The sequence below is a fragment of the Apostichopus japonicus genome, chromosome 6 (genome assembly GCF_037975245.1).
Source record: "Apostichopus japonicus isolate 1M-3 chromosome 6, ASM3797524v1, whole genome shotgun sequence".
In the NCBI taxonomy this organism is placed as follows: Eukaryota; Metazoa; Echinodermata; class Holothuroidea; order Aspidochirotida; family Stichopodidae; genus Apostichopus; species Apostichopus japonicus.
The window spans coordinates 10,507,501-10,532,256 of NC_092566.1; the positions used below are offsets into that span (position 1 = coordinate 10,507,501).

General features: G+C 36.5%; 2 protein-coding genes across 4 annotated transcripts in view; both read right to left on the bottom strand.

Annotated features, from left to right (window-relative positions):
- The window catches only part of LOC139968954 (uncharacterized), a 37,802-nt gene extending 31,701 nt beyond the window's left edge, over positions 1-6,101 (bottom strand). For both annotated transcript variants that reach the window (XM_071973589.1, XM_071973588.1), the window contains exons 1-2: positions 5,966-6,101; positions 385-481 (exon numbers count right to left, since the gene is read on the bottom strand). In XM_071973589.1, the coding sequence (XP_071829690.1) occupies positions 385-478 (94 nt within the window). In that variant the 5' untranslated portion in view covers positions 479-481; positions 5,966-6,101. The remainder of the gene's footprint in view (positions 1-384; positions 482-5,965) is intronic.
- A 4,450-nt stretch (positions 6,102-10,551) lies between these two features.
- On the bottom strand, positions 10,552-23,619 carry LOC139968956 (uncharacterized). 2 transcript variants are annotated; one of them, XM_071973591.1, is made up of 9 exons: positions 23,548-23,619; positions 21,085-21,140; positions 17,797-18,170; positions 17,370-17,512; positions 16,538-16,628; positions 15,213-15,565; positions 14,409-14,571; positions 13,503-13,621; positions 10,552-12,340 (listed from the first exon to the last, which is right to left on the bottom strand). In XM_071973591.1, the coding sequence occupies exons 3-6, from the start codon at positions 18,148-18,150 to the stop codon at positions 15,314-15,316; spliced, it is 840 nt and encodes a 279-aa protein (XP_071829692.1). In that variant the 5' UTR covers positions 18,151-18,170; positions 21,085-21,140; positions 23,548-23,619; the 3' UTR covers positions 10,552-12,340; positions 13,503-13,621; positions 14,409-14,571; positions 15,213-15,313. The 2 variants fall into 2 exon arrangements, with proteins under 2 accessions (XP_071829692.1, XP_071829691.1); XM_071973590.1 differs by having other exon boundaries at positions 17,797-18,327; positions 23,548-23,570.
- Positions 23,620-24,756: the final 1,137 nt, after the last annotated feature.

The window sequence follows — 24,756 nt, forward strand, 5'->3', positions numbered from 1 at the left end:
TTCCATAGTGCAGATAATATTGTTGTAACGTTGCTTTTACCTTCAGAAGACTATAGATTCAACTTGCAATACCAACACGTGTGTGCGATTACTATATACCTTCATGTTAAGTTTTCATTGTTAGTGCCTTATAAAGATAAACACTGAACAATATTATAATATAATAATATTATGTCATGGATTAGAGCATAATTTATACAAGTATTGACTTTATACTTTAAAAGTGTTTATAAGTTACTATGAGAGACAAATTGTTTTTTTTTTAAATGAATTTGATATATACAAAAGCATTCAACAAGCACATTACACTGAAATTACTTGTTTTAAATCAAGAGTGGTTATTGTTGCACTTCAATAGTCATTCACGTGTAAGCAAAGACTTACTTTGTGCATACGTTAACGATGGGACCAAAAGAAAGATGGTCACAAATATGAGAATTTGTCGGCCCTTCCAGGGAAGCGCTTTCTTTGAAGTCATTTTCTGGAGAAAGGAAAAATAATGGAAAAAATGCACAAAAAGTAAAAATAAAAGCGCTGTTTGCAGAATTGATCTTAGCATTTCCACGAACTCAATTGTATAAGACCTGTGTGATAAAAGTTACAGATAGTTGCAAACAGAGTACATGCATAGGGATGCTGAGGTGCAGTTGAACCAAAACAAAACAACTTTTCCGACTTAAGGGCAAGCATAATTTGTGATGGATGTAGTACTCATGTGTTTCAATAGATAGGATTTGAGTATGAAAGTATGAAACATGTCACCACAGAGCCATCAATGATTATATGTGCTTTGTTTAGTAATTTTATTGTTTATCCTTTCATATCTCTATCCTTTCATAAATTTTAATGAATTTTAACAATATAATTACTTAATATTTATCAAAATAAGATTATAATTGGTCAAACTAAGGAAACAACACTTTAGCGGTTTTTTAATATTTATTCATTTTCCATAAATTCAGAGATTAATGAATTATTTTCGTTTCGTCGCCCAGACATATTTTGCATGTTGGAGTTACTCACATATAAGGGAAAAAAATTGTAAAATACTCAGAAATAGGAGTAATTTTTTACCCTGCATTATTTAGAATTAGGCGTTACTATAGAGTTAAGCTTATTCAGTTATAATATTGGTATGAGATGTTTGTATCAAGTAACGTTAAGACACGTGACAAATATCACCGCAAAAGAGCTAGTTTGAGCAGAGAATTTGTATTTCTGAGGTCACCGGTTCGAATCCACTAATTATATTCAATTATATATATATTTGTTTACTATTTTTCAATCAGGCTTTTGTTGCTGATCTATTTTACTTTTTGTCTAATTGTAATTTTACTTTACTGATTGTTCGTATAGTTTGTGTGTGTTTTTTCCTCATTTGGGTTGTGGCCTCTTTTGGGTTGAAAAATGAACTGATTTTCATGGTAACCATTCTACCACATGTAAGTTAAAGTAGGAGCCGTAAATAATTAAAAATGATGTTTGGGTTTTATAGTCTGGAAACATACATGTTTTGCGAGACTCTCTGCAAACGCACAGAACTCAAAGTCCAATCACCATTCTTCTCACTGCGTCAATCTCACATATACGAAAATAAATCAGTGTGGTTTAGTTCATCGGTTCAGGCTACATCAAAGTAAGCACAAAAAGATAAACTGATTTATCTTTTCAGTGCATCTAAGGACTGCAAAGGCACTATATATGTATGAAACCAGTGGCGTAGGAAGGTACTTTTGAGTGGGGGGGGGCTGAAGTTTGATGGCCGGCCTGGGGGAGGGGTCTAAGGGGAGGGGTGTCCCCCTCCCCATTGGATATTTTTTGCATTTCCAGGTTGCCTCAGATGCAATTTGGTGCAATATAGCACACTTCAACACCCACTCCATTTTGTAAATAATTTTGCATTTTCACCTGGCCTTAGATGCAATTTGGTGCTCCAAATTAGATTTTTTTTCTCATTTGGAAATGAAAAAGGGGTTTCTGACTTGCGAAGCGGGGGGGGGGGGGCGAAATGATACTTCCGCCCCCATATTTTTCACTGGGGGGCTGGCGCCCCCAGACTCCCGGTTCCTACGCCCTTGTATAATGAAACCAATCATACGACATTTTCATTATACTTCAAAAACACAATGATTGCGAGAAGAGTTTGATTGTCTGACGGTCCTTGATGGGGACTTGAGTGTCCCTCCTGATCTCTTTTTTTCTACTAAACTAAACTAAACTCGCTGGATGACTGGCTAATGAATAAATGACTGACCAACTGAGAGACTGGGTGACTGAGTGATCAGAATACTGCATCCTTTTCTGATTAAAGACTGCTTGACTAATTGACTAACTGGATGACTGACTAATTGAATAAATGACTGACTAACTGAAAGATTGAGTGATTGACTGATCTGCTTACTGCCTCGGTTACTGATTAAAGACTGATTGACTAACTGACTGAGTGCGTGAGTGATTGGCTGTGTGACTAACTGGATGACTGACTAATTGATTAAATGACTGACTAACTGAAAGAGTGAGTGTTTGACTGATCTGCTTACTGCCTCGGTTACTGATTAAAGACTGATTGACTAACTAACTGAGTGCGTGAGTGATTAACTGTGTGACTAACTGGATGACTGACTAATTGAATAAATGACTGACTAACTGAAAGACTGAGTGACTGAGAGATTAACTGATCTGATTACTGATCGAAAGACTGATAGCCTGGACTAACCTATGGAATGACTGCCTGAGTTAGAGGCTGACTGACTGACTTATTACGACACTGACTGGGTTAGTGACTAACTGATTGAATTAATGACTAACAAACTGATTAACTGAAACAATGTCTTGTTTCCTGACTCAGTTACTGGCTGAAAGACTGATTGACTAACTGATGGAATGACTGAGTAACTGATGAAATGACTGACTGAATGAACGAAAGACTGATTGAATGAGTTGTTGACTAACGGCGTGACTGACTGACTAAAAGAGTGTCTGACTGACGCAGTGACTAACTGGCTGACTTGGTACATGTTATATGTCGCTTAAATTTTGCTAACATATATAAAGCCGCAAGAAAACTGGAAATCTTCCCGAGCACATATACCATATTTTTAGTCACTGTTTTGTAGTATGAATCAATGAGTTTTAGAAACCTTCTTTTTGACAGCACTGGAAAACTTGTCATAGTTGTTATTCGAAAGAAAATGAAAAAAAGAATGTTCAAGTCCTTTGTCTGATATTAATATTTAATTTTCGATAGTGCAAAGATTGCTGGTCAACCTATAGTTTGTTTAATTCCGCCAGACGGGATTGAAGGATTTTTTTTATTGTTGCATCTTTATCATGATATGACGTCAATGTAATACCTCAACTCAACCACATAGTCCCCCCACCCCTCGCTTTTTTTTTCAAAAGTAGATTCATAATTTTCATACAATAGCATACAACGAACCTTTGAACCGTAAAATTGATGGTTCACTCGATCAGAATAATCGCGTGTGGTGATATCTTGATAAACATTGAACATTGAATATTGATATCAACAATATGTTATCAAAGTGAACTTATACTCAGTTCATTAACCTATATCATGTAGTGTCAGGTTTAATCAAACTAATCATGCCCTCATTTTTTCGATTATTTATAAAGTTGAGACTTGTTTATCTTGTCGAAGTGATTTATATATATTTAGTAATCATCCTCAGTGACAGTTCCATCTATCATACTACAACTCAATCACAATCGAACGAAAGAAATACAAACAACACTTAACAGGTAGGTAACATGATCATTTGTATTTCACTCGGGGTTTTCAGTTCTGACGTTGTAAGGTATACGTGAGAATTTAGGTATCACTTCGGAACAACATGCATGTGTATACGGGGGGGTCATAGATTCCTTAACCCCCACCTCCCCCCCCCCAAGTACTAAAGTACAATTTATTATACAGATATGGTACATTCATTCTTGCGCCGCCATTACTTCTCCTATTTTTCGCTTCCAATATACTGGCTAAACCTGACCAGGGCGGGGTATATACTTGAGTCCATTTAGTAAATGTAGCATTTATGATGTCCCACTGAGATATTGTAAAGAATTCTAAGAGTAAAGAATTTTTTTACCAAATGATTGAGCTGGTCAAATTTGGTGAAAACTTTGACCTTTGGCAAAACGAAATCTTACTGTTTTTAGGGGAGAATGTTCCTCGTTCTAATTACTATTTGCTTGCTCCCCCCCCCCCCCCCCTGCGGATCATTACATTCGAACGATTATTTCTTTTTCTTTTTTAAATTCTTTGGAAAAATAAGTCCGGGCGTATTAGCGGGTAACAACTTAACTCTCAATTATTCAGACAGGATTTAGGTGGGGGGGGGGGGGGGGCTCAATATGATTGATATGTTATTGCAATGAAAGCCTCCTACTATGTATCTACGTTTGCTTTATAACGAGTTCAGATTTCTTCTCAAAATTACAATGTAGACATTTTTTTTTTTTATTTTTTTTTTTATTTTTTTTTTACAAAACGGTGACTATTATTACCCGCTAATACGCCCGGACTTATTTTTCCAAAGAATTTAGAGAGGGCGTTGTGGTCAAGTGGTTAAGGCAATGGACTTGTGATCTAAGGATTACAGGTTCGAGCCCTGGCCAGATCATTGCGTTGTGTCCTTGGGCAAGGCGCTTTATCTCCATTGCCTCTCTTCACCCAGGTGTATAAATGGGGACCTGCGAGGTAACTTGTAAATATAGTTGCGTGCGCCGGTTTGTGGCTGCACCCTATGGGAAGTCCCCCAGGGGACACGTGGTTGTGGTGCACTGTGGTGCCCCAGGAGAGATTGATTGAATTGTGCACACTTTGGTGTGTGGGTGTGACAAGTTACCAATGACCAGGGGTTAATAATAATCTTGCGCCTTGAGCACCCTGCAGGGTGGATATGTGCGCATTATAAATCTCTGTTATTATTATTATTATTATTTTGAGCTGATAAGGCAAATTTGTAAGTAATGCTTTTTGGAAGGATCTGTTTCACTGAGCCCTGTACTTGCTTTGTTAAGCATTGTTATCCTAATCCCCAAGAAATGATAAAGCTTTGATTTTAGGTCAGCCCGTCTGGAACAATACTTTAATATTGATTGATAACAAGCCTGCATTTGACCTTCATTTTGGGCTCAAGGGGGAATGACTTTCATTAATGACTTAATTAATGAACTTAAGGGAAAGTTTTTTGCATATTATCAAATCATAAATACTAATTTAAGGTAAATGTCAACTTTCTCGAATTTTATGGGATTCTTGAGGCCATCAAGGCTACACGGGACACAATTCTATAGGAAACTTATCTATCGATTAATTAACCCAATAAACATGAATATCATTCTTAAGAGCAATCATATGTGTTGTATAAGGCTATTTAAGATAAACTGATAAATCGTCTGAAATTTGTAATAAATCCTACACAACAGTGGCCTCGTACACACTTGATGTGCCCGGGCTTTCTTTCTCCATGTATTGTTCTATTCCTTTCCATTGTTCCAGTGATGGACAATTAAGGTGGTTTCAGTATACTAGGCTACTCCACAGAATTATTTCTATCAACAAATATCTTTTATCTTATAAATGCTATAGACTGCAGCCAGCGATAACCGAAAAGATTGAACTTTTTTTTCTGTAAATTGTTATAATACCTCAGCCATTTGGAGCTATCGACACGACATCTTCATGTACGCTTTCATGAACTCCTATACACGAATGGAAACCATCTTACACCACCCTATATAGGTCTTCGTCAAATATCTCAATTTGAACATATATGAATTGCGAAAATAACAATATCTAGTATAGGAGGAATTCATTAAACTTACATTAAAAAAAATGTTTGCTTAATGAAGGAGAGAAGATAATTTAACAGAAAAGAATAGTATATACGTTCACAAGTAAAGAAGCAAACACAGTAAAAAAAATTAATAATAAACTTACAGGCAGACTCTTCAGGGAGAACCTTCCTCAAACCAAAATCTTGACTTCTCCTCCCAGTCATAAAACAGTATAGATGCTTCTGGCACTGTGTGAGTATTGTAAGAATATCAACATGTACTGCGTAGCTCAAGCATTGAATCTGAAGGTGGCAGGTTTTGGACTTTGGTCTATATACTTTTGATAATGTCATGCGTACACAAAGATAAACGCGGAAGATACAGCGTAATCTATACCTAAGTCAACAGCGCCGAGTGTAGTAGTGTACATGCAGTTGAATGTTATGTGTGCGTTTGCTGGTGCAGGTGTAAGAGTGTGTGAGGGTGTAACACTTAAACTTATAGCATACACATAATAGCAATACACATCTTATATCAAGCCATGATTCCTTCTAATTTCGCAATCCATGTCCGTTTTCTGAGAACATTTAGTTCAATCTACCCGCATGCTTTTCTCTCTCTCTCCTTCTCCATCCTATTGACTACCAGTCCATTTCTCTTCCTTCGTCGCATGGTTCGTGGTATGTCAATGATTTCGTTTGCCATGACAGCAGTGGCGTACTAAGCGGGGCCGGGGGCAAGGCGCAGGGCGGTCCGCCCGGGTTCCAGTCAGGGGGGGGGGTGCCACGCCACATATTGATCATATATAGTCAGTTCAAAGCTTTGCCAAAGATAGCATCATTTTCCCCCTCCCCTTGGACCCTCCCGGACAGGTCGGCATCCCCTGCACGGGGTGACAAAGGAAGGATCCGTCCTATTCTAGGTACGCCACTGCATCTCAGCATGTTAAAGACTGTAGCTATGTAGTTCTTCTGTTATAGTTCATTTCTCTTCGATAGAGATATACTGGTAGCTTTAACCTTAGCCCGATTGCAAAATCGAGCCAATTACCGTATTTGCTACCATCTTAGGGATTGCAAGCTCATTCAACTAAATCCAATTGTGTATATGCAGTTTCTTACGTAGACCAGTGGTACTGAGTTGATTTCCGACAAGATCATGGAAACCAACCAGTTGAAAACGATGCAGTTCCTCACTAATCAAATTTTATTTAAAAATGACAGAGAGATAGGGGAATAGGTCCGATTCATAATTTCATGTGATTTAAATAGCCTTGCATGACGTCACGCTACAATATATATGGAGATAATAGAGTTTAACTAGTCCTTTCTAATATATGTGTTCTACTCTTGGTATAGTGTAGTATATAACACTAGTGACCACTGTAACTTGTGACTTATATGTACACCTTTCTGTAATAAAACTTAATATAATACAATCATTAGGTCCCCAGTTCGAGTCACTCCAAGATTAATGTATGTCGTTCAGTTACATAGTTGTTGACAATTCATAATCATGGACGTTAAATATGAATCTATAGAAACTGACTTCGGTCTGCTTGCGGCTTTGATAAGCCAATGAGGCTTCTTCGCGAGTTCCTGCTTGCACGAGGGTTTAAATTACATAAATACAAACATAAATTATGATCAGAAGCTCAAAGTGTGGTATTGGCAAGTGTCGCTGTCTAGATAAGATCTTTCACAGGTGATACTATATACACAAGGCCTTAACCCAGGTACCTATCACTAATGTTGACAATTAGGGTGTGAATATAAAGGACCTTGAAAACCTTAAATATAAATAAAGTCTCACGTAAACATGTTCAAGTGTTAATGACCTAGTGCATGGGGTGCGTGATAAAACTCATTCGGTTACTGATAACAACAAGGCGTTTACTCATGTTTTTAGCGAGCTGTGTATGGGTGTGATATACTCATAGCCCTTGACAGCTAGACCCTGCCCTCTTGCTTGCGGGATGACGGGTGGGGTGGGGAGGGTGCTGGGGGCGGATTCAATGCCGATGATCATTCGCAGTTATACATTCATCCAGCAAGATCTGTTCCAACTCCCTGACTTTATAGCTATACTTTAAAGGTTCAAATAAGATTACTCTTACGTAGTATATTGACTTAAAATAATCTATTCGTTTAAACAGATAAAACCCGATCCTTTTTGTGGGGGGGGGGTGCTTTTCTGGGTTTTTTATCTCAAGATTGTTTCTTTCTGGTCCTGTTTATATAGCTACTGATTAATCTAGCCTATATGATTAAAAATCTAGTTGCAAATTCTTTAACAAAGTCTTTTTCTTAAGGGATTGAAACCCCCCCCCCCCACCCCACCCCCTTCTCCTCAATGAACACTTCAACTTCATCGTCCTTGTTCATAAAGTTTCCTCAGCTATGAAAGTCTCTGCCGAAAAAGATATAAAAATCATTAGGCTATATGAAGAATGCTTATCTTGCAGACAACAAACAATGACTGAGGGGAGAAAAGACGGGACAGTCCCTTTCTTCTAACCTGCACATTATTTATATATTATTCTTTCTGTTTTGTTTAGGGCGTTCTTATCTCTTGTCCTCCTATCGCGTCAATGCATCAAACTTCAAATGTGAAGAGCCCCATTAGTGTGTTTGTGGCATAATGACTTCTGTCAGTCTGTTGGTGCGACCACAGACTGTGGCTAAGTTTGATCATTAAACTATCTTACTAACCAATACAGAGGATAAAGGAGGGACTTATTGTTGTTATTTATCTTTAGAGCATTGCGATCACTCTCCCCCTCTCTCTCACTTTCCCTCTCTCCACCTCTCTCACTGTCTCTGTCTCTCTTACCACCTCTCTAGCGCTCTCTTTATTTAATGTAGGACAGTCTTATCTTGTTGCCTCTGAAAACTTCAAGTGTTTTAAAGGTGCAATGGTTTCTTTATGACAGCGTTGTACGTTGAAATGTACCTCTGTTGTTTAGTTTCGCAATTAACTTGTGCACGATAGTAACCTTTGGGATACCATGTGATAAGCTTAGATCACCCGATTGTGAATACAAATGAATGGCACGGATGGTAAGAATATCAGGTTCAAATAACCTTATGTTGTGTATGTATATACAAAGGTTATGAAACACAACGCAGTAAAATTATCAAGCTCTTCAACGGGGGTCACCAACATATTAACAGAGCACCTCCTTGCACCGCCCCCCCCCCCCCCTCCCTCATCCTATCGCTCCTTCCAAGGATAGTCACTCCCAGATAAATGTATGTCGTCCAGTTCATGGGCGGCGATCCGTACTTCCGAGTGGGGGGGATATGACCTTGTTCACTATCTAAGCGTAGCGCGACCATGAGTTGGCGCGAAGCGTACAAGAAAATTTTGGGATTTACAAACCCTCTAGATGGCCGGAAACGGCACTTGCCGAGGTTTCCAAGCGGCATACCCAACTTTAAAATAGGGATATCATGTCCGAAATATCTCATAATCAGGATCCAAAATACTGTTTTTTTTAATTTCGGGTGTTATTTTGGGAAAATTGCACCTGTCAATCTTGTTTCAGGCGCTACGTTAGAATGTTCGAGAGCTCTTTATATTATTCGATGAAGAAACTGGCCTCATGCAGGCTATTATAGGCCTATACACATGCAATACACAATTACACATAGTTACATTCCTAGGTACCGATTGCTAGGGCATCCAGGTGAAACGTACGTGTATTAACAGGGGCGTCGGAAGCTATTTGGGATTGGTACGGAAGATCAGAGTGTGGCCATCTACCATAATTATCGGGGGGGGGGGGACGTTTGGAAGGTCAAACTACGCTACGCGCCACCATTGGTTGGCGCGTAGCGTAATGGAGAAAATTTTGAAAAAATGCCTCCCAGATTGCAGGAAATGGCACTTCCCGAGCTTTTCTTCTGTGCATTCTCCCTTGTCTGTTTTTGTACCCGATTAATCTTCTGAAACACATTTTGAAGTATGTTTCATTTTGGTTCTTTATTTTTTGCCTTTTTTTCTTCTTAGTGCTACTTTTTTTTCTCCATTTTTTTTTGCGCCGTGAATATTGGTCCGACGAACCGCTCCGACGCCCCTAATTAAGCATTACCCTGGTAACATGAGATTCTCAGCTGTTCGAGGGAACATGTACGTTTGTAGGCCTACTATAGGGCCTATATGAATACTATGAGGGTGCATATATGTACTATATCAATACCGTGGGCGCAATAATACATTTTGCTGTTATAGGGCCAATGAAGCCTACAGTCAACTATTCTTGCTTTATAAAGACGGTTTATTTAAAAAGATCGCACTGCGTTTATGGTAGGCGAGAAATGAAGCTAAAAAAGAGCCGTACATTCACGATGATGCATAAATCACTGTTGAAGTATATATAGATGCTAAGAATCGTTATGGATAATCAAACATACCGACTGCAAAGAACTACACTAAATAAATCTAAACGAGATATGATATACATTCCATGTACTACCACCGCATGCAACCAGGCAGGAATGATGATTACCTCTTAGTCGCAACAGACTCCAGTTACAGAATTGTTGACAATTAACAGTTGATAATCATGGACGTTAAATATGAACGTAAGAGACTGACTTCGGTCAGCTTGCGACTTTGATAAGCCAATGAGGCTTCTTCGCGAGTTCCTGCTTGCAGGATGATCTAAAATACAAATACAAATGATGTCTCTGAAATCACTGAAAATTCCTTTGAGAATCCCTGACGTTAACTTCCGGGCAAACTACACTCTAAAAAATAAAGTGCTAAAAATAGCATTAATAGTGTTATTTTATAGCACTTAGCAAGAGCCCTATGAAGGATTGCACCGAAGGTGCGAGTTTCTGCACTTATGTAGGTGCTTCAACGTTTAGCACCCAAAAAGTGCTATTTATTTAGCACTTAAAGAGCTCTTTAGTAATTCTTAAAGTGCTGAGTTGGCCTCTACTGTAAGTGCAAGTGCACTAGAATTATAAATATTATCAACAAAATATACATAGTTTATACAGAAAAAAATGAATGAACGACAACATTTGTTAACATTTTCTTCCTTTATTGCAAACCCTGTGTAAAATGCAAGAACAAAAGTAGCAGAATGAACAAGTTTGTCAATTATTCTGCATGTTTAAAAACATAATAATAGTACAGAAAGGCATTAAATAAGGTTGTTTAAATCTATGAAAACCACATGCAAACCGGCAAAATATGATATAAACTTTAAAAAAAAGATGTTACATGAAATTAGTGGATAATTTACAAGTGTTACATTGCCAGATTAACTTTTAATAGAGAAGCTATGGCAAATAAGGGAAAAAAATGAAATTCCATTCCTTTTCGTGTGCTTGATTGCTTTCAAAATATAGTATTGAACTATAAAGTTTCTACTGCAGTGCTTTTTATTTTCTCAATCCTAATATTGTACTGTTAGTAGAAAAAGCTTAAAAGGAGCTGTAATGTACACAATACTCTCCAATATTTCTCTTTTTAAATTTTCTTTGGGGGAGTGGGTCACCATAAGCTTGTGTTACTTGAAGTCTTTGTAAACAACATAGTTCTTTTCATCGCAGTACTCCACTGTAAGAAATTTCAACATCCTGTCTAATGGAATAAGCTGCTGTAATATTTTATCAATTCTTATTTACAGCTATTAGCTTTGCCCTTATCTCACTCCTTACGATTATAATGATGAACTTCATTTTGTCATGTGCTTAAAACTAAATTACAACAAATATTAAGTCAAAAGATGAAAGCAACAAGTTTTAAAAAAGAAAAGAATGCAGAGCAGATATATGTTACTTCGTTCTAGTTAAAAAAAGAACCCTTTCTGAATAGTAAAATAGGATACCTCAACAACAGTAAGTTTGCAACCAGACTTAAACACGTTTTTTAGAGCAATTGAAATTTTCTGGCATATTCCCATTTTGTAATTTTTTTGGTCCAGGGTGCATACAGATTTTGTATACCTCTCTCTCCCTCAAAGTTACATCAATTTTAAATGAAACCTGTGATCCTTTTCCTCATAATTATGATTATAATGATGAACTCAATTTTGTCAAGTGTGCAAAACTAAGTTACAAAGAACATGATATTGGAAAACATATTGGTGCAATAAGTTTGAAAAAAATACATAAAGTTCATGTACATGTTTTTAAAGAACTAGTGTAAAAGGAAGCCTTTTTTTCAGTGTTTCTACTTACATGCACTACAATACTTTAATTTCTCAACCAGACATTTTGCAGAGCAACTTTAATTTCCTTTACCCGGTTTGCCAATTTTTGTCCAGGGTGTACAGGAATGTTATAAATCTCCGTTTGAAGATAAATAAAAAAATTCTCTAGCTGTGGGGGGTAGTCGAGGTTGAATATGTAGTAAAATTTAAACAAGACATCTGTCTTGAAGTGGGAATGGCTCTCCTATCCACTATAATGAAAAACTGTTGGAGTTCATGTGCATTTCCAATTCCAAGCAGGTAAGGCTGTCGTCGAATGATTCCCTCTGCTGAAGCCTTGTTAGTATAGTCTTCTACACTGGTCCCAATCTGTATGTAAAACAGAAAGACGAATTTATGAAATGAACCTTCCTTTTTCATTCCACCCCCTTATAAAGGCATTTCCCAGCACTATTTGTATCACCAATCCATGAATGATTCAAGCTTGTCCATTGTTGTAGCAAACTGGACATATAGTGAGCGGCATATTGACATTATGCAATCTTTTTCTCAAATTTGAAGATTCAGCAGATACCCTAGTCTGAACATCTTTAATATTGTAACAAAGACTTAAAGGTGTGCTGTTTTGAGACCCCAAATTTTGCCAGATATTCAAAATATGGTCACCTTTGGTCAAAATTCTTAAACTGTTTCTATTACCACACTGGAGGAAATCTATCTTTGTGTGTTCATTCAGAATGCCTGAGAACTATTTCAAAGTAAAGACCTCCAAGAAAGTACTTTTTGAAAACTTTCAGCAATTATAGCTCATGCTATAATTTGGGCCTATAAAGACTACCTTTAAGGTCTGTGAACGGTTTCTACATGTAATTTAGACTTTTGCTTACATGCCCAAATATATTTCACTTTGAGCAGAAGATGCAACTTTGAAAATCAAGTCACACTTCTTGGTTACTTGACGAAGGCAGAAATGATCTATGCAGTCAAGCCTGAAATTGGCGTGTGTGTATGGGTGTGTGTGGCTGAATGTGACACTCTAGCTTGTAAACACGATATCTCAAGTCAGGTAAATACAGCAGATCTTATATGTGCCAAGTGGATTACTCATAATAAGTTTTAATCATATTGTTCAAATTTCCTATCGAGTCAACATAAATAGAAAAGTGAAAATCTCAAAAATCATTACTCTAGAACCTGAACACCAAGAAAGGTCATACATTCTCCTTAGATTGGCATAATAATGTGTAAACGTTTTGGAGCAGGTGAACGGCCATGGACAGCCTGCAGAGGTTAAACCTCCGAAATCCTATCATTTTCACTGAAGAATTGTCAAACTTATTGGCAAGGAATCACTGAGTCATTTGAATTCCTGGTTCAATAACAAGTATTTTCTTCATCAACCAATTAAAACTGACAGAGGCCACACTGCGCATGAATGACACTACTGTTATGAAGTTACTGCAGCAATGCTTTGACAAGTTAACTTTCTTATCCATGCAGCCATCTCTAGTTTAAAGAAATATTAACTTACTGGCTGGTTATCAAGAAAAAACTGGATGACTTCTTCTCTGCTGCACTTCCCTTTCTTTCTTGTGTTAAAAGAGGGAAGCAGATGAATGAGGCCACGCAGTCCATACAAGGCAGAGAGCTCTAAAAGTAAGAAAGCAAATTTTGAGATGTAATTAATCTGATCATCTTTTTCAAGTTGAGTCCTTGTGGCGTGACACACTTTCTAGATTGTATAATTGCTTTGTTTTTTCGCCAGTTGAAAAAAAAAAAATTACGGCTATTTGAACACCTCCTTACTTCCTTTTATTTCATTGACTCATTTATGAGTCAAACATACTGCAGTTTCAGTCTTAGTTGATGTTTAATAACCACAAGGAAACTGGTGGTGAAAGAATAACATTGAAGCTAGCTTATGCTTATTATGGCCTTTTTGAAGAAGTTAATTCAGGTTGCACAATATCTTGTGAGCACTATACCAAAAGAACTTTTTAGGGTCTGAACGTTGTTAATCTCAAGTGTCTTTTGAAGTTCAAAACTGCAGAGCTACATCAAATTTGCTTTGAGGAATATATTAGCCATTTTTAGGAGATTCATATAATAAAGTTTATACTGCCTGGTTTCAACATTGTTGAATCAAATGATATTTGAAAATACCAACAATGATAGGGTAATGAAACACACCTTTATGAGATATGCTTGATAACTTTCTGGATTTACGAGGATTTTTCTTTTTCCATTTTGACTCCCTCCAAACATATAAGGTGCTTTAAAAGGGGATCATATGTGATATCTATGAAATCATGAATTGACGCTAGTTGAGTTATCGTGCTTAAAGAGTTTTCAGTATGATATCTCAATCAGACATAATATACATTACAGCCCTTTTAAGAACAGTACACATGGACTCATAAACAGAAATGATGCTAACCCTCTGATTTGGACGTTGCTTGGTACTCATCCTTGAGGTCCACAAGAGTAGGATTTTTACTGCTGCTGATATATGCAAGTACTTTTGATGCGTGTTGTCCCCACTTCAGAAGGAAGTTATGACCAATGTCAGTCCCAAACATTTGCTCAAAATCTTGTGTTATCTGTTAAAATGGAGAAAGAGAGTAAGAAAAACAAAAGAAATGTAACAACATATGTGATGTGTCACTTGTCCATTGTCAACCAAAGATTGCATATCGGTATATATTTTCTTTCTCCTGCATTGCCCGAGGCTATCAAATTAGTCTCTAGAAAAATAGTGATCTTTGTAAGCTTTTATCGATTAAGTTAGACTTATAAAAATTATTAACTACCCTTTAAAGCTTAAAAGGAAGAACAATCAAAACTTTGGTTCACATTATTGGCCACCAGTGAAAAGTGAAGTCTATACCCTGGATGTTAGAATGACATATTTGTTCATTATCGTCAAGATTTCTTTGAACGGTAAAAGGTAGTTTGTACATGCCCCAAATTACAGCAAGCTTAAATTGCTAGAATTTTTCAAAAAGTACTTTCCTTAGGTTATTTTGCCTCCAAATTGTTCTACGGTACTCGAAATGAACACTGATAAAATAGTTCAAGAACTTTGACTAAAGGTGACCATATTGAAATCTCTGATATATTTCGGGCCAACACAGCATACCTTTTAAACAAAGCCGGAAATATATAATTTTTTTATAATTTCATTAGCTGTTTTGATATTCTGCATTCCCAAGAATTGACCTGATGAAAAAGTTGTACTCACTAGCTCTGGGATCTCAATATACTGTGGATACTCTTTCAATATTTCGGTTACACTTGGTCCGTCTTGCTTTATCCAGCTCATTCTGTTCCCTGTAGATTTCTTCATTGCAGAAAGAATTGCATCTTTGCTTTCAACCGGGGCGCTGCGACAAAAAGTTGATAATCTCTTTCTTCGTCCTCTTCAACAGTTGGCAGATCTGCTATACGTAAACCTATCTGCTTGTCTGTGGATTGGTCGATTTTGGTTTTACAACGTGGTCTTTGTTTGTCATCAGTTGAAAGATGTCGTCTAATGTTCTTCAAACGGCTCTGAATATAGCCACTTTGACCTCCTTCTGCAGTAAAGAAATGCTCCTGAAATGTCAATATTTGAATAAAATATACTGAATTTTTTTAAATCAAGGTTATTAATCAAACATGCATACAGCTTAGACATCTTCAAATTCAACATTTTGTTGTCACAAAACAGTATATTGATAACATAGTCTTAGTGTTGAACTTATTTTAGAACAACATACCTTAATTGCTAATATATATGTTTCTTTTTCTGCTAAAGAGTTTCTAGTTAAGTCAAGAAAGAATTTTAGGAACTCTCCTGGCATGATGTTTTGTATATTTACTGTGGAATAACTAAATCTTAACAAGCATGCATCTACCCTAACAGGCACTTTAAAAACATCTACTGGTAAAATTTTATATTATACTAAGATCAACAAAACCATGGAAAAGCAAAAATCATGAAAAGGGAAAATTTGGTCTACAATATTATTGTGCATTTTTGAGATATTATAAATGAAATAGGCAATATTCTTGATGTTGCGATTAAATTAAAGTTTGCAACATTTACCAGATAATCTTTAACTCAATGTAATACCTGCTTATGTTTTCATACTTGGAACTCTGTTGACCTCAAATGACCTTTGATCTCTATGAACAATAACAAGGATCTTGTACTTTTCAAGGGTAACCATTATCTCAACTATTAAGTAAAAGTGAACTTTTACTTTTTTAAATATGTTTACTTGTTTTCTAAAGCCTTTGACCTTTGTTGTCCTCAAATGACCTTAACCTCCATGAAAATCAATCTAGGGGTTATTTACTACCACAAGCTACCTCACTTGCTAGTACCTACATAACAAGTTGGGATTTCAAGCAAGGTTTACCTCTTGAAATATCCTGTTCACAAGCCAATGAATTACACACACTCATGGGTGCACACACACACATGCCATCATCTGCAAAGAATTGAGGTACAAAGATTTGCATAATCTCCTGTTTGAAAAAAAGTACACTAAACACATACAAATTTATTTAAATATTGCTTACAAATCCAGTCTTTCCACTTTCATCCTGAAGTAAAGGAAACACCTCTATGATGCTCTTTGCTGCCGAGGTTTTTTCTTTCAGTGATGGATAGCTTTGAAAAAACAAAACACTGTAGATAACACAAAATGACAAGTTGATTTACTTTACCTTCGACATGATCGAAAGTATTTTACAATTCATGGCAGTCAATTACTTTCATCTCTCCAGGTAGTGTCCCCTGGTACCTGGAACATTTTTACACATGACTGGAAGATGCATAAATGTTGAGTGAACACAAATATAATACATTGTAACAATATAATATTTATTGGCTTTATATCTTCTTAACATGTAGGCAAATAAATGTTCCAAATTGCAAACAAACACTCTAATATATATGCTTGCCACTTGCAATAGCTATAACCAGTTACTGACATAGTACTGCATATATGTTTTCAACACACTGTAAGCTACTTCTGAAATCAGCCAGCTACATACTTCAAGTAATATGAATGACTTCAGGATTAACTTTGAGCCAATTCTTAGCTAACCCTACTGGATGAAAAGAGTCCTAAACACAGGTTTAAGGAATTGGAAAGTGAAGAAATCAAGGTGCCTCAATGAGTTGATGACAAATATATGATCCACATAAACTGTTCACTCATTCATTATTACCAACTTAAACAAGTATCAGCTGTATAAACAACAATCTTTTAGTAGGACAAGGTTGTGTGGAATTGTTGACTTAGGTCTAGTGTTTCCATAAAACGTCTTGGAATTACATTTCTGGCATAAGTTCTTTATCTGTTTTTGGAAGTGATTAGATTTACTTAAGCAGCTTTTATTTACTTACTATCCATGTTGCTTTACAAGTTCTGCACAGAGGATGTTAATTAGTGATATCCTAGTTTGGGGTGTCAGTGCCTTCCTGATGTTGTACTCCTCTACTATGTCTTTTCCCTTTGGGTGGCATTCCAGTACTGCTTTCAAGTCAAGCTGTTGAAGGGTAGAATAACAAGAGAGAAATGATACCAAGTTTTACATTAGTAATAATTTTTACATTCATTTGCATCAATAATAGCTCCCCCCCCCCCTCTCAAAAAGAGAAGAAGTGGAAATTATATTTACTTATATGGTTCAAATGGGGAGGGGGTGGGTGGAACAGAATTGATTAAAATAAAATATGCCACTTTTTATGACAAATTAATGTACAGTATAACTCTTCAAGAACATACTTCAATATCACCGTAATCGTAAGCTATATATAACCTCCTACTCACCTTTTTTGAGAGCTCATGTACATCCACAGTAGAAGAACTTTGAAGATGATGATGGGGAGATGGTGATTCTTCATGAGGATTCTCTAATGTGTCTTCTACAGTAGATACTTTCAACTCCACGACCTCCTCCATCACTTCCACAAAATCTTCGTCATCTTCTTCTAAGTTAACAAACAATCCATCTTTCTCCACTTTGGCTTGGATTCTAAACTCTTTGTTTTTGTTAAGCTTAAACTTTCCTTGACTTTTTTCAAGTAGAGAACAGTAACTAATTCCAATGTCTTCCGATCTCATCAATTTAACTTTCTTTTGGGAGCCTTCCTCCAGAGTTACATATAGTTTGCGTTTCTCCATAGTCTTTGACTAGTCTATAGCTGGAAGAAAAACTCTACAATCAACTGAGTGATTTCTTCCTTTGATAATACGTTTCTTTTATATGCTTCGCATATTAAAAGCATTAAGTTAACTCTTCCCTCAACTTTTATTTCAAATGTCTCCTTTTTCGTTTTCCTTGGGACAGGCATTCTTCAACTTTAAAAACCACAAAATAAAAATATATTGTAAGATCAAAACATCAATTTAAAATAAATTGCTGTTGACGCAGACTTTTTGTGGATTGTGAGCATAAATTTGCAAACATTTGACCCAGTGACTTTTTCAAAGAATTTCATGCCTAAGAATTACATAGTGTTTCTCATGTTGACCAATCACATTAAGATGAAGTGGGTGATAATCTGCAAGATTTTCTACAGCAGTGCAGAAGCAGTTTTCAGTTCTTTGAACAGCATAAGCGTGCAAATGTTCCTCAAAATATTTCACTTCCCACTTCTCCCCATAAAAGTAAACCTGATTTTCAATTAATATAATATATCGAATCATGCAAACTTCAGGGGACTCATTTACAATTGATGGCAGTGATCACTACCATGCAAGTTCGATAAGTAGTGCCAAAATATGTTACCATATCAGCAATATGAACAACATCATGTAATGAAAGTCCAATTATGTCTTCTAATAAAGAAGCCGAGTCTTCCAAGTCACTAATCACAGTTGGAGTTACATCTGGTACATTTAGCCTTTGCGTGTTTTCAATTGATCCTAAAAACCATTTTCCACAATGACTTAGCTGATGCCTTTTAGCAACAGTTTTGCAGATGTCTTTAAAGCAGCACACCACACCTGCAAGTCTCTTTGCATAATTATGCCTAGCCTCAAACCGCATACACCATGATTGAACAAGGGGGCCAATTTGAAGCATCAAGAATGGATAGTGAACTAGAAAGTGGTGTTTGGGGATCAAGTTAATATCAGGGAAAAGTTCTTTAAAATGACAGTGATGATCTTCAATCAGAGTTCTCAAGTATATGCATTGACCCTTTGTTACTTTGTTTGCAAACACAATGTCTGAAATTTGCCTCAATTTTAGAAACAATTCCCAGTGTTTTTCACCAACAGGGATGAAATCCCCAATTAAGAGTGGTAAAACTCTCATAAGACACCACATTTGTGCAGCTCTCTGTTTTAAGCTATGATCCTTGCTTTTTAGTGTATGCTGCATTATTAGACTTGGTTTATTTGATTTATCAGGAAATCCATAGCTATGAACTGATATTCTAGAATTTAGTGTGTCTAGAGAAAAAAGTTTAGATTCATATATCAAGATTTGCAAGACAAGTTTGACTTCCATAGGGGCAATACCTTCTAATATATCATGCATCACATCTGGACAATAATTTGAAGTCACATTGAAATAGCGTGATGTGTTCAATATACTTGATCTTTTCACTCCACTTTCAGTGTAAGTGCCTGGATTCCTGAAGGCTTCATTTACATGAATATCATGATTTTCTTTTGACCGGAGTTCAAAACATGAATCTACAAATTTAGACTGAAAATCAACCTTTGAACCTGTACATATTTTACAGGGTTTATTTGCAGAGAAACTTTCTACAAATCCAAACAATGAGTTTCCCCCTAAGTTATCAGCTGACACCATTGCTAGGCTTCCTTTTATATTAATATCTTGTTCTCCATTAAGTTCTATGAAGACTCCCTCATCAGATTCAAGTTGATATAGATGCTCCATAAATGGTGCCAATATCTGATCATAACCATATTTTTTCAAATCTAAACAATGACACAAAGCTAACAAATGGATATTATCTAATGAAGAATTAAACTTGGAATTTAGGTTTCTAAGAGTGAAATAAAATGCTCCAAGCTTGTGGAGACCTGTTTTACTTCCAAGTGGGTTCACAACCTCTAATTCGTCAAAAAACAAATTGATCTGTATTGCATCCTTTTCATTAGCAAATAAAGGATGGGTCTTGAATTTCTCACCATCACAGAAATCTCTCATGAAGCCATCCTGAGAAGTATGCCCATTTTAAATTTTTGATTGTACTAATTCACTATGCAGTAACATTTTCAGTGTTTCCAAAAGGGAAATGTATTGAAAAGTTTCCCTTACAGCTACTTGTCTTGTCTGTCCAGTTTTTGAATCAGTTACAGAGTCATATCGATGTCCTAGCAATACTGTTTGTGGTTGTACGACATTGAACTGCTCATTAATATACTTCTCTTGTTTGTATCTGGTGTTTAGACAAGAAAAGATGTTTTGGGACTGTTCAAATTTAGACAACAGTGATTGTGTGCCCTCTGAATTAGGAGGAATGCCATTTTCATCTAAGCATGTACTTGTTTCATGTTTAAGCCGACTAATTACATCTGAAAATAAATTTGTTGTTCCCTCTACAACTCTTTGCAAAGAAGCATAGGTCATGTTAGTGTCTCCTAATAAATTAAGAATAAACACTGCAGCATGCTTTGTCAGTGATTCCCTGAGAAACATTCAGAATATTCTGATTCAAAGCCACTGGCACTATCAGTAGGCAAATTTTCCCTTTCTTCTGCCACAACAGTTCTATAAGGGTCTTCACAGTTTTGATCATTTAACTCAGTGACCAGATTTGGTGTAAGGCCATTAACAATATCTGCATGTTCTTTTAGGAGATGTTTTCTGAATGAGTTAAATGACTGGAAAGTTCTTGGGCAACCGTCTTGCTTACAAGACAATTGAACCCCTTTAACATCATATAGTGCATGTGCCCTTCGAAAATGGGAGAAGAATGTAGCAATACTTCCAGGTATAATTAGGTGGCATTTAAAGCAGTAGAAACGAGGAGCCATCATTCAACAGGCCCATCCTATGTTTTGTGCCACGAGGTGTAGTTCATCTGTAAAACACTCAGTAGACACACAAAATATGTGAATGAATTCAATCTTTACCATGCTCCTGCGTAGCTAATTTGTCTACCAAATACCATCTGAAAGCAATCAATCACCTGCAAAAGGAGAATAAAGGTTATTATTATTATGACATAATGCACTAAGACTAGTGTTTTTACACCGGGTATCAAAAATTTGAACTGGCTAAATAGACAGCCATACCTGTGGGTACCTGGGTATTCGGAAATTTCCGAGGCCATGCGTGAAATTTCACTTTTCCCTCTGTCGCAAAATGACGATAATCTACTGTAATGTGCTAAACACACAGGAGCGAGACAGGCCTGGAGATTCGTCATTTTGAGGGCAATGCTATTTAAACTTAAAGGATTGACATGTCTACCTTGTATGAAAGAGCTTAAAAAGACAAACAGAATAGTGAAGAAACTACCATGATAGCATTCTCTGTTAAGGAGATATCACACTTTGAAGTTTTCACAATTTCTTTGCAAAAGACTAACTGTGAGGGTGTGATGTCACATCCTCACTTCCTTAACATGCGTCAATATATTTCATTAAAAAATAATTACATTTTTTTCACAAATCTAAAAAATATATAATCAAACATTCTTCAGATGTTAAATCTCAAATACTTCCCTTGACACATATGAGATCTTCTGACGTATCTTTTGGTTGTAGGTCATAACATCTTTCAAAATATTTTAATAAAATAACAAAGACTTTTCAGGAATGTGAGGATATGACGTCACAGCTAGTCTGATTTCAACAGTTTCTACACAATCAGATAGAACTATAAAACTTGAATATCTCCTTACAGAAAAGATATTGGAATAATTTCTTTTATTGTCCTCTCTCATATAAGATAAACATTTGTGACACCTGAACTATTCCTTTAAAAAAGTAAAAATGCAAATATTTATTCAGGGCACAAAGGCTAAAATGCAAGGCACCAAGGCTAAAAATTTATTTCGCACAAAAGATTTTATCCAAATTTCCAAAATATGACATCCTACCAAGTAACCGTATATTTATGTCAATAACGGATGGCCTAACCACCTCGATGTGTGTGAAATTAATGTGACCTGTTAATGGCCTAAATAAGCCAACAATAGTTACTAAATATATCCATCTGAAAAAGTATCTCAGACAAATCATCCATCTTCAATCTTTATCAAATTATAAATTTTAATCACCTATTTCTTGTTCCAACATTATTTGTACTTAGGCCTATGTTCAGTTTTATTCCGTTAATGAACAAATAAAAAATGTTACGTACTTTATGTTTAACATCCTTTTTCGTTACCTATTTTAACTCCATTCAAGTTCAATTAGAAAACATAACTCTTAGGCCAATCAAACTGAACAGCAATGGCATTTTCATGACTTTTCAAGAACTGATTTAGAACGTTACCAGATTGATGTAAAGAAATCATAACAACTAAAAACTACTCCTACATTGTTTTTAAACATGACATATTTCCATATACTTGTGCATTATTAATTTAAGCGGGAAAAAAGTTTTTCGAGGCCTGTTCTCACTGTTACAACCTAACGTTAGGCCTAACATACATCAATTCTAGAAGAATCGGACTTGTTTTCCGATGAAATAGCAGCTTGTGAATGCGACGGCTTTGGATTCGAGGCATATTGGCATTTCTGCCGTAAAACTAACTGTTTATGATTTTTGGAGAGCATTAGGGCAAACATTAAAAGCAATACGGCAGTAGTTTCCCACAATCATACTTTTTTACAAAAAAAAATACTTCTTTTACATTTTCTAACTAAGAAGACTAGGTTAGGCCTATCCATATTAGGCCTAGGCCTATATCATATTAATACTAGGCCTAGGCCAACAGGCTACACCATACTTGTTAGGTAGAGCTAAGGATAGGCCTATGTGACTATGTTTTAACTTAATAAGTTAGGGAGCCTTGGCAATTGCTTACACTTTCAATAGGAATCTTCTACCTATGGCCTAACTGTAACGTTAGGCTACACTTAAAGTTGTAAATTTTAACTTAAGCCCTAACGCTAAGTTAGCCTAACGAGTAACGTAAGGGCAAGTTAGACTGAAAACATTTCCGAACCATTCCATAAAGGCTTAAGCCATTCTTACAACTTGTAGTTAGTAATATTGCTTTAAAAATATCTTTCCCATGTATAAGAACGAACTGGTGTATTTATGGAAGCATATTTATTGCTACTTGCCTGAGCTTAATATTTTATTAACCTGATACCCAAGCTATATGTAGTCTGGGTCTAGCGTCAGAAGTAACGGTACTATTAACATGTAGGCTAGATACGTAGCGTATGCTATCCTTATCTTAGCCCGATAGGCGTAAACTTTTGACATATACAAAATCCGCAATATCGCTTTGCATCCGTGCCCGTTTCTTACCACTAGCAATTCTAACATCTACTCGGGCACATTTTCTATTTTTTCAACGTTTTTTTATGTCTTAAACATGGTGATTAAAGAAATCAAGCCCAACAAGAAACACTTACATCAGCATGTTAGTTACCTCGATCGGGCTGCGCTGTTAGTCGACTGCATGCAGTATAACGATACGTACGTACGTACGTACGTACGTATAAAGCCGTTGTGACGGCGCGCGTGTATGCGAAATACATTTTATGCTGGAACGTTGGCGTGCAGCTAGATTGATGACGGACTATGTAATGAGCAATACAGCGCAGGCGCGAGAATGTACAGCCAATCAGATTTTGTTGCAAAGATCATAGCACCCCACGAGAGCTGTACTTGTCACGACCACTAGAGCACTGGGTCTGGGTGCAATTCATTCAGCACCTTTGGGGTAAATATCTGCTCTTGAAGAGCAAAACGATAACTAGCACTTCACTAGAGCTCCTAGAACTGCACTCCGATTTTTAGAGTGTACATGCACATTCCGGTCACACGATGGTGTGACATAATCATTAGAATGAACTAAAACTGTTAGCAAACTGCTTATCCACTAAAGATCATTTTAAACATATTTTCCCAACTTGCACGTAGATTGAGATATGTTTACCAGGGTATGGGGTTTCTGTTGGTTCTGTGGTTCAATTTGAAGGGGAAAAAATACGCTGTAGATAAATACTGGATCTTCTTGTACACTCCATATCCTGCTAGGCGCAGCAGGCCATGACCTGATGACCAGTGACTACATGGACGAAGAGGTGAATACAGAGGTCTACTAGGACCTATATGAGACTGCATCTACGACGGTTCCTTATAAAGTGTATGATACAACTATTTACATCATCTTTGGAGATCTGTAAACAGTATGGATGATGCGTATTAGGTCCCAGAGCCAAATCCGTATTATGCCGCTCTGTTAGGATTGGTGTGACATAGCCAGCTGATAAAACGATGAAGATTTCATTTTATATAAGACCAAAAAGACTGTAAAAATCAACCGAGAATGTTAAGGCGATGGCTTCTTGCCCAGTATACGAAGCTACATATGCACGAATGATAAAATTATTTCAATGACAGTTTAACTCTAGATACTGACAAGTGTCTATTAACAGTACAACCATCATGCTAACAAGACCCAACCTGTCCTCAAGACGCGATTTCGATTTTCTTAACCCACGGTATTTTTAGTTTTCGTTTTATCGATGTTTCGATTGTTCTAATTAAACAAAGCTTCGAAAAAAGATGACACGCAATTTTTTTTACTAATTTGTCACTTTGATACAATGATAAAT

Excerpts from the sequence above, each read along its gene's own strand:
- LOC139968956 (XM_071973591.1), bottom strand. The coding sequence starts at position 18,150 with ATGGAGAAACGCAAACTATATGTAACTCTGGAGGAAGGCTCCCAAAAG. Across the intron at positions 17,513-17,796 it reads TACATGAGCTCTCAAAAAAG|CTTGACTTGAAAGCAGTACT; the intron begins GTGAGTAGGAGG and ends ACCCTTCAACAG. Across the intron at positions 16,629-17,369 it reads CTTGTAAAGCAACATGGATA|CTATCCATCACTGAAAGAAA; the intron begins GTAAGTAAATAA and ends GTTTTTTCAAAG.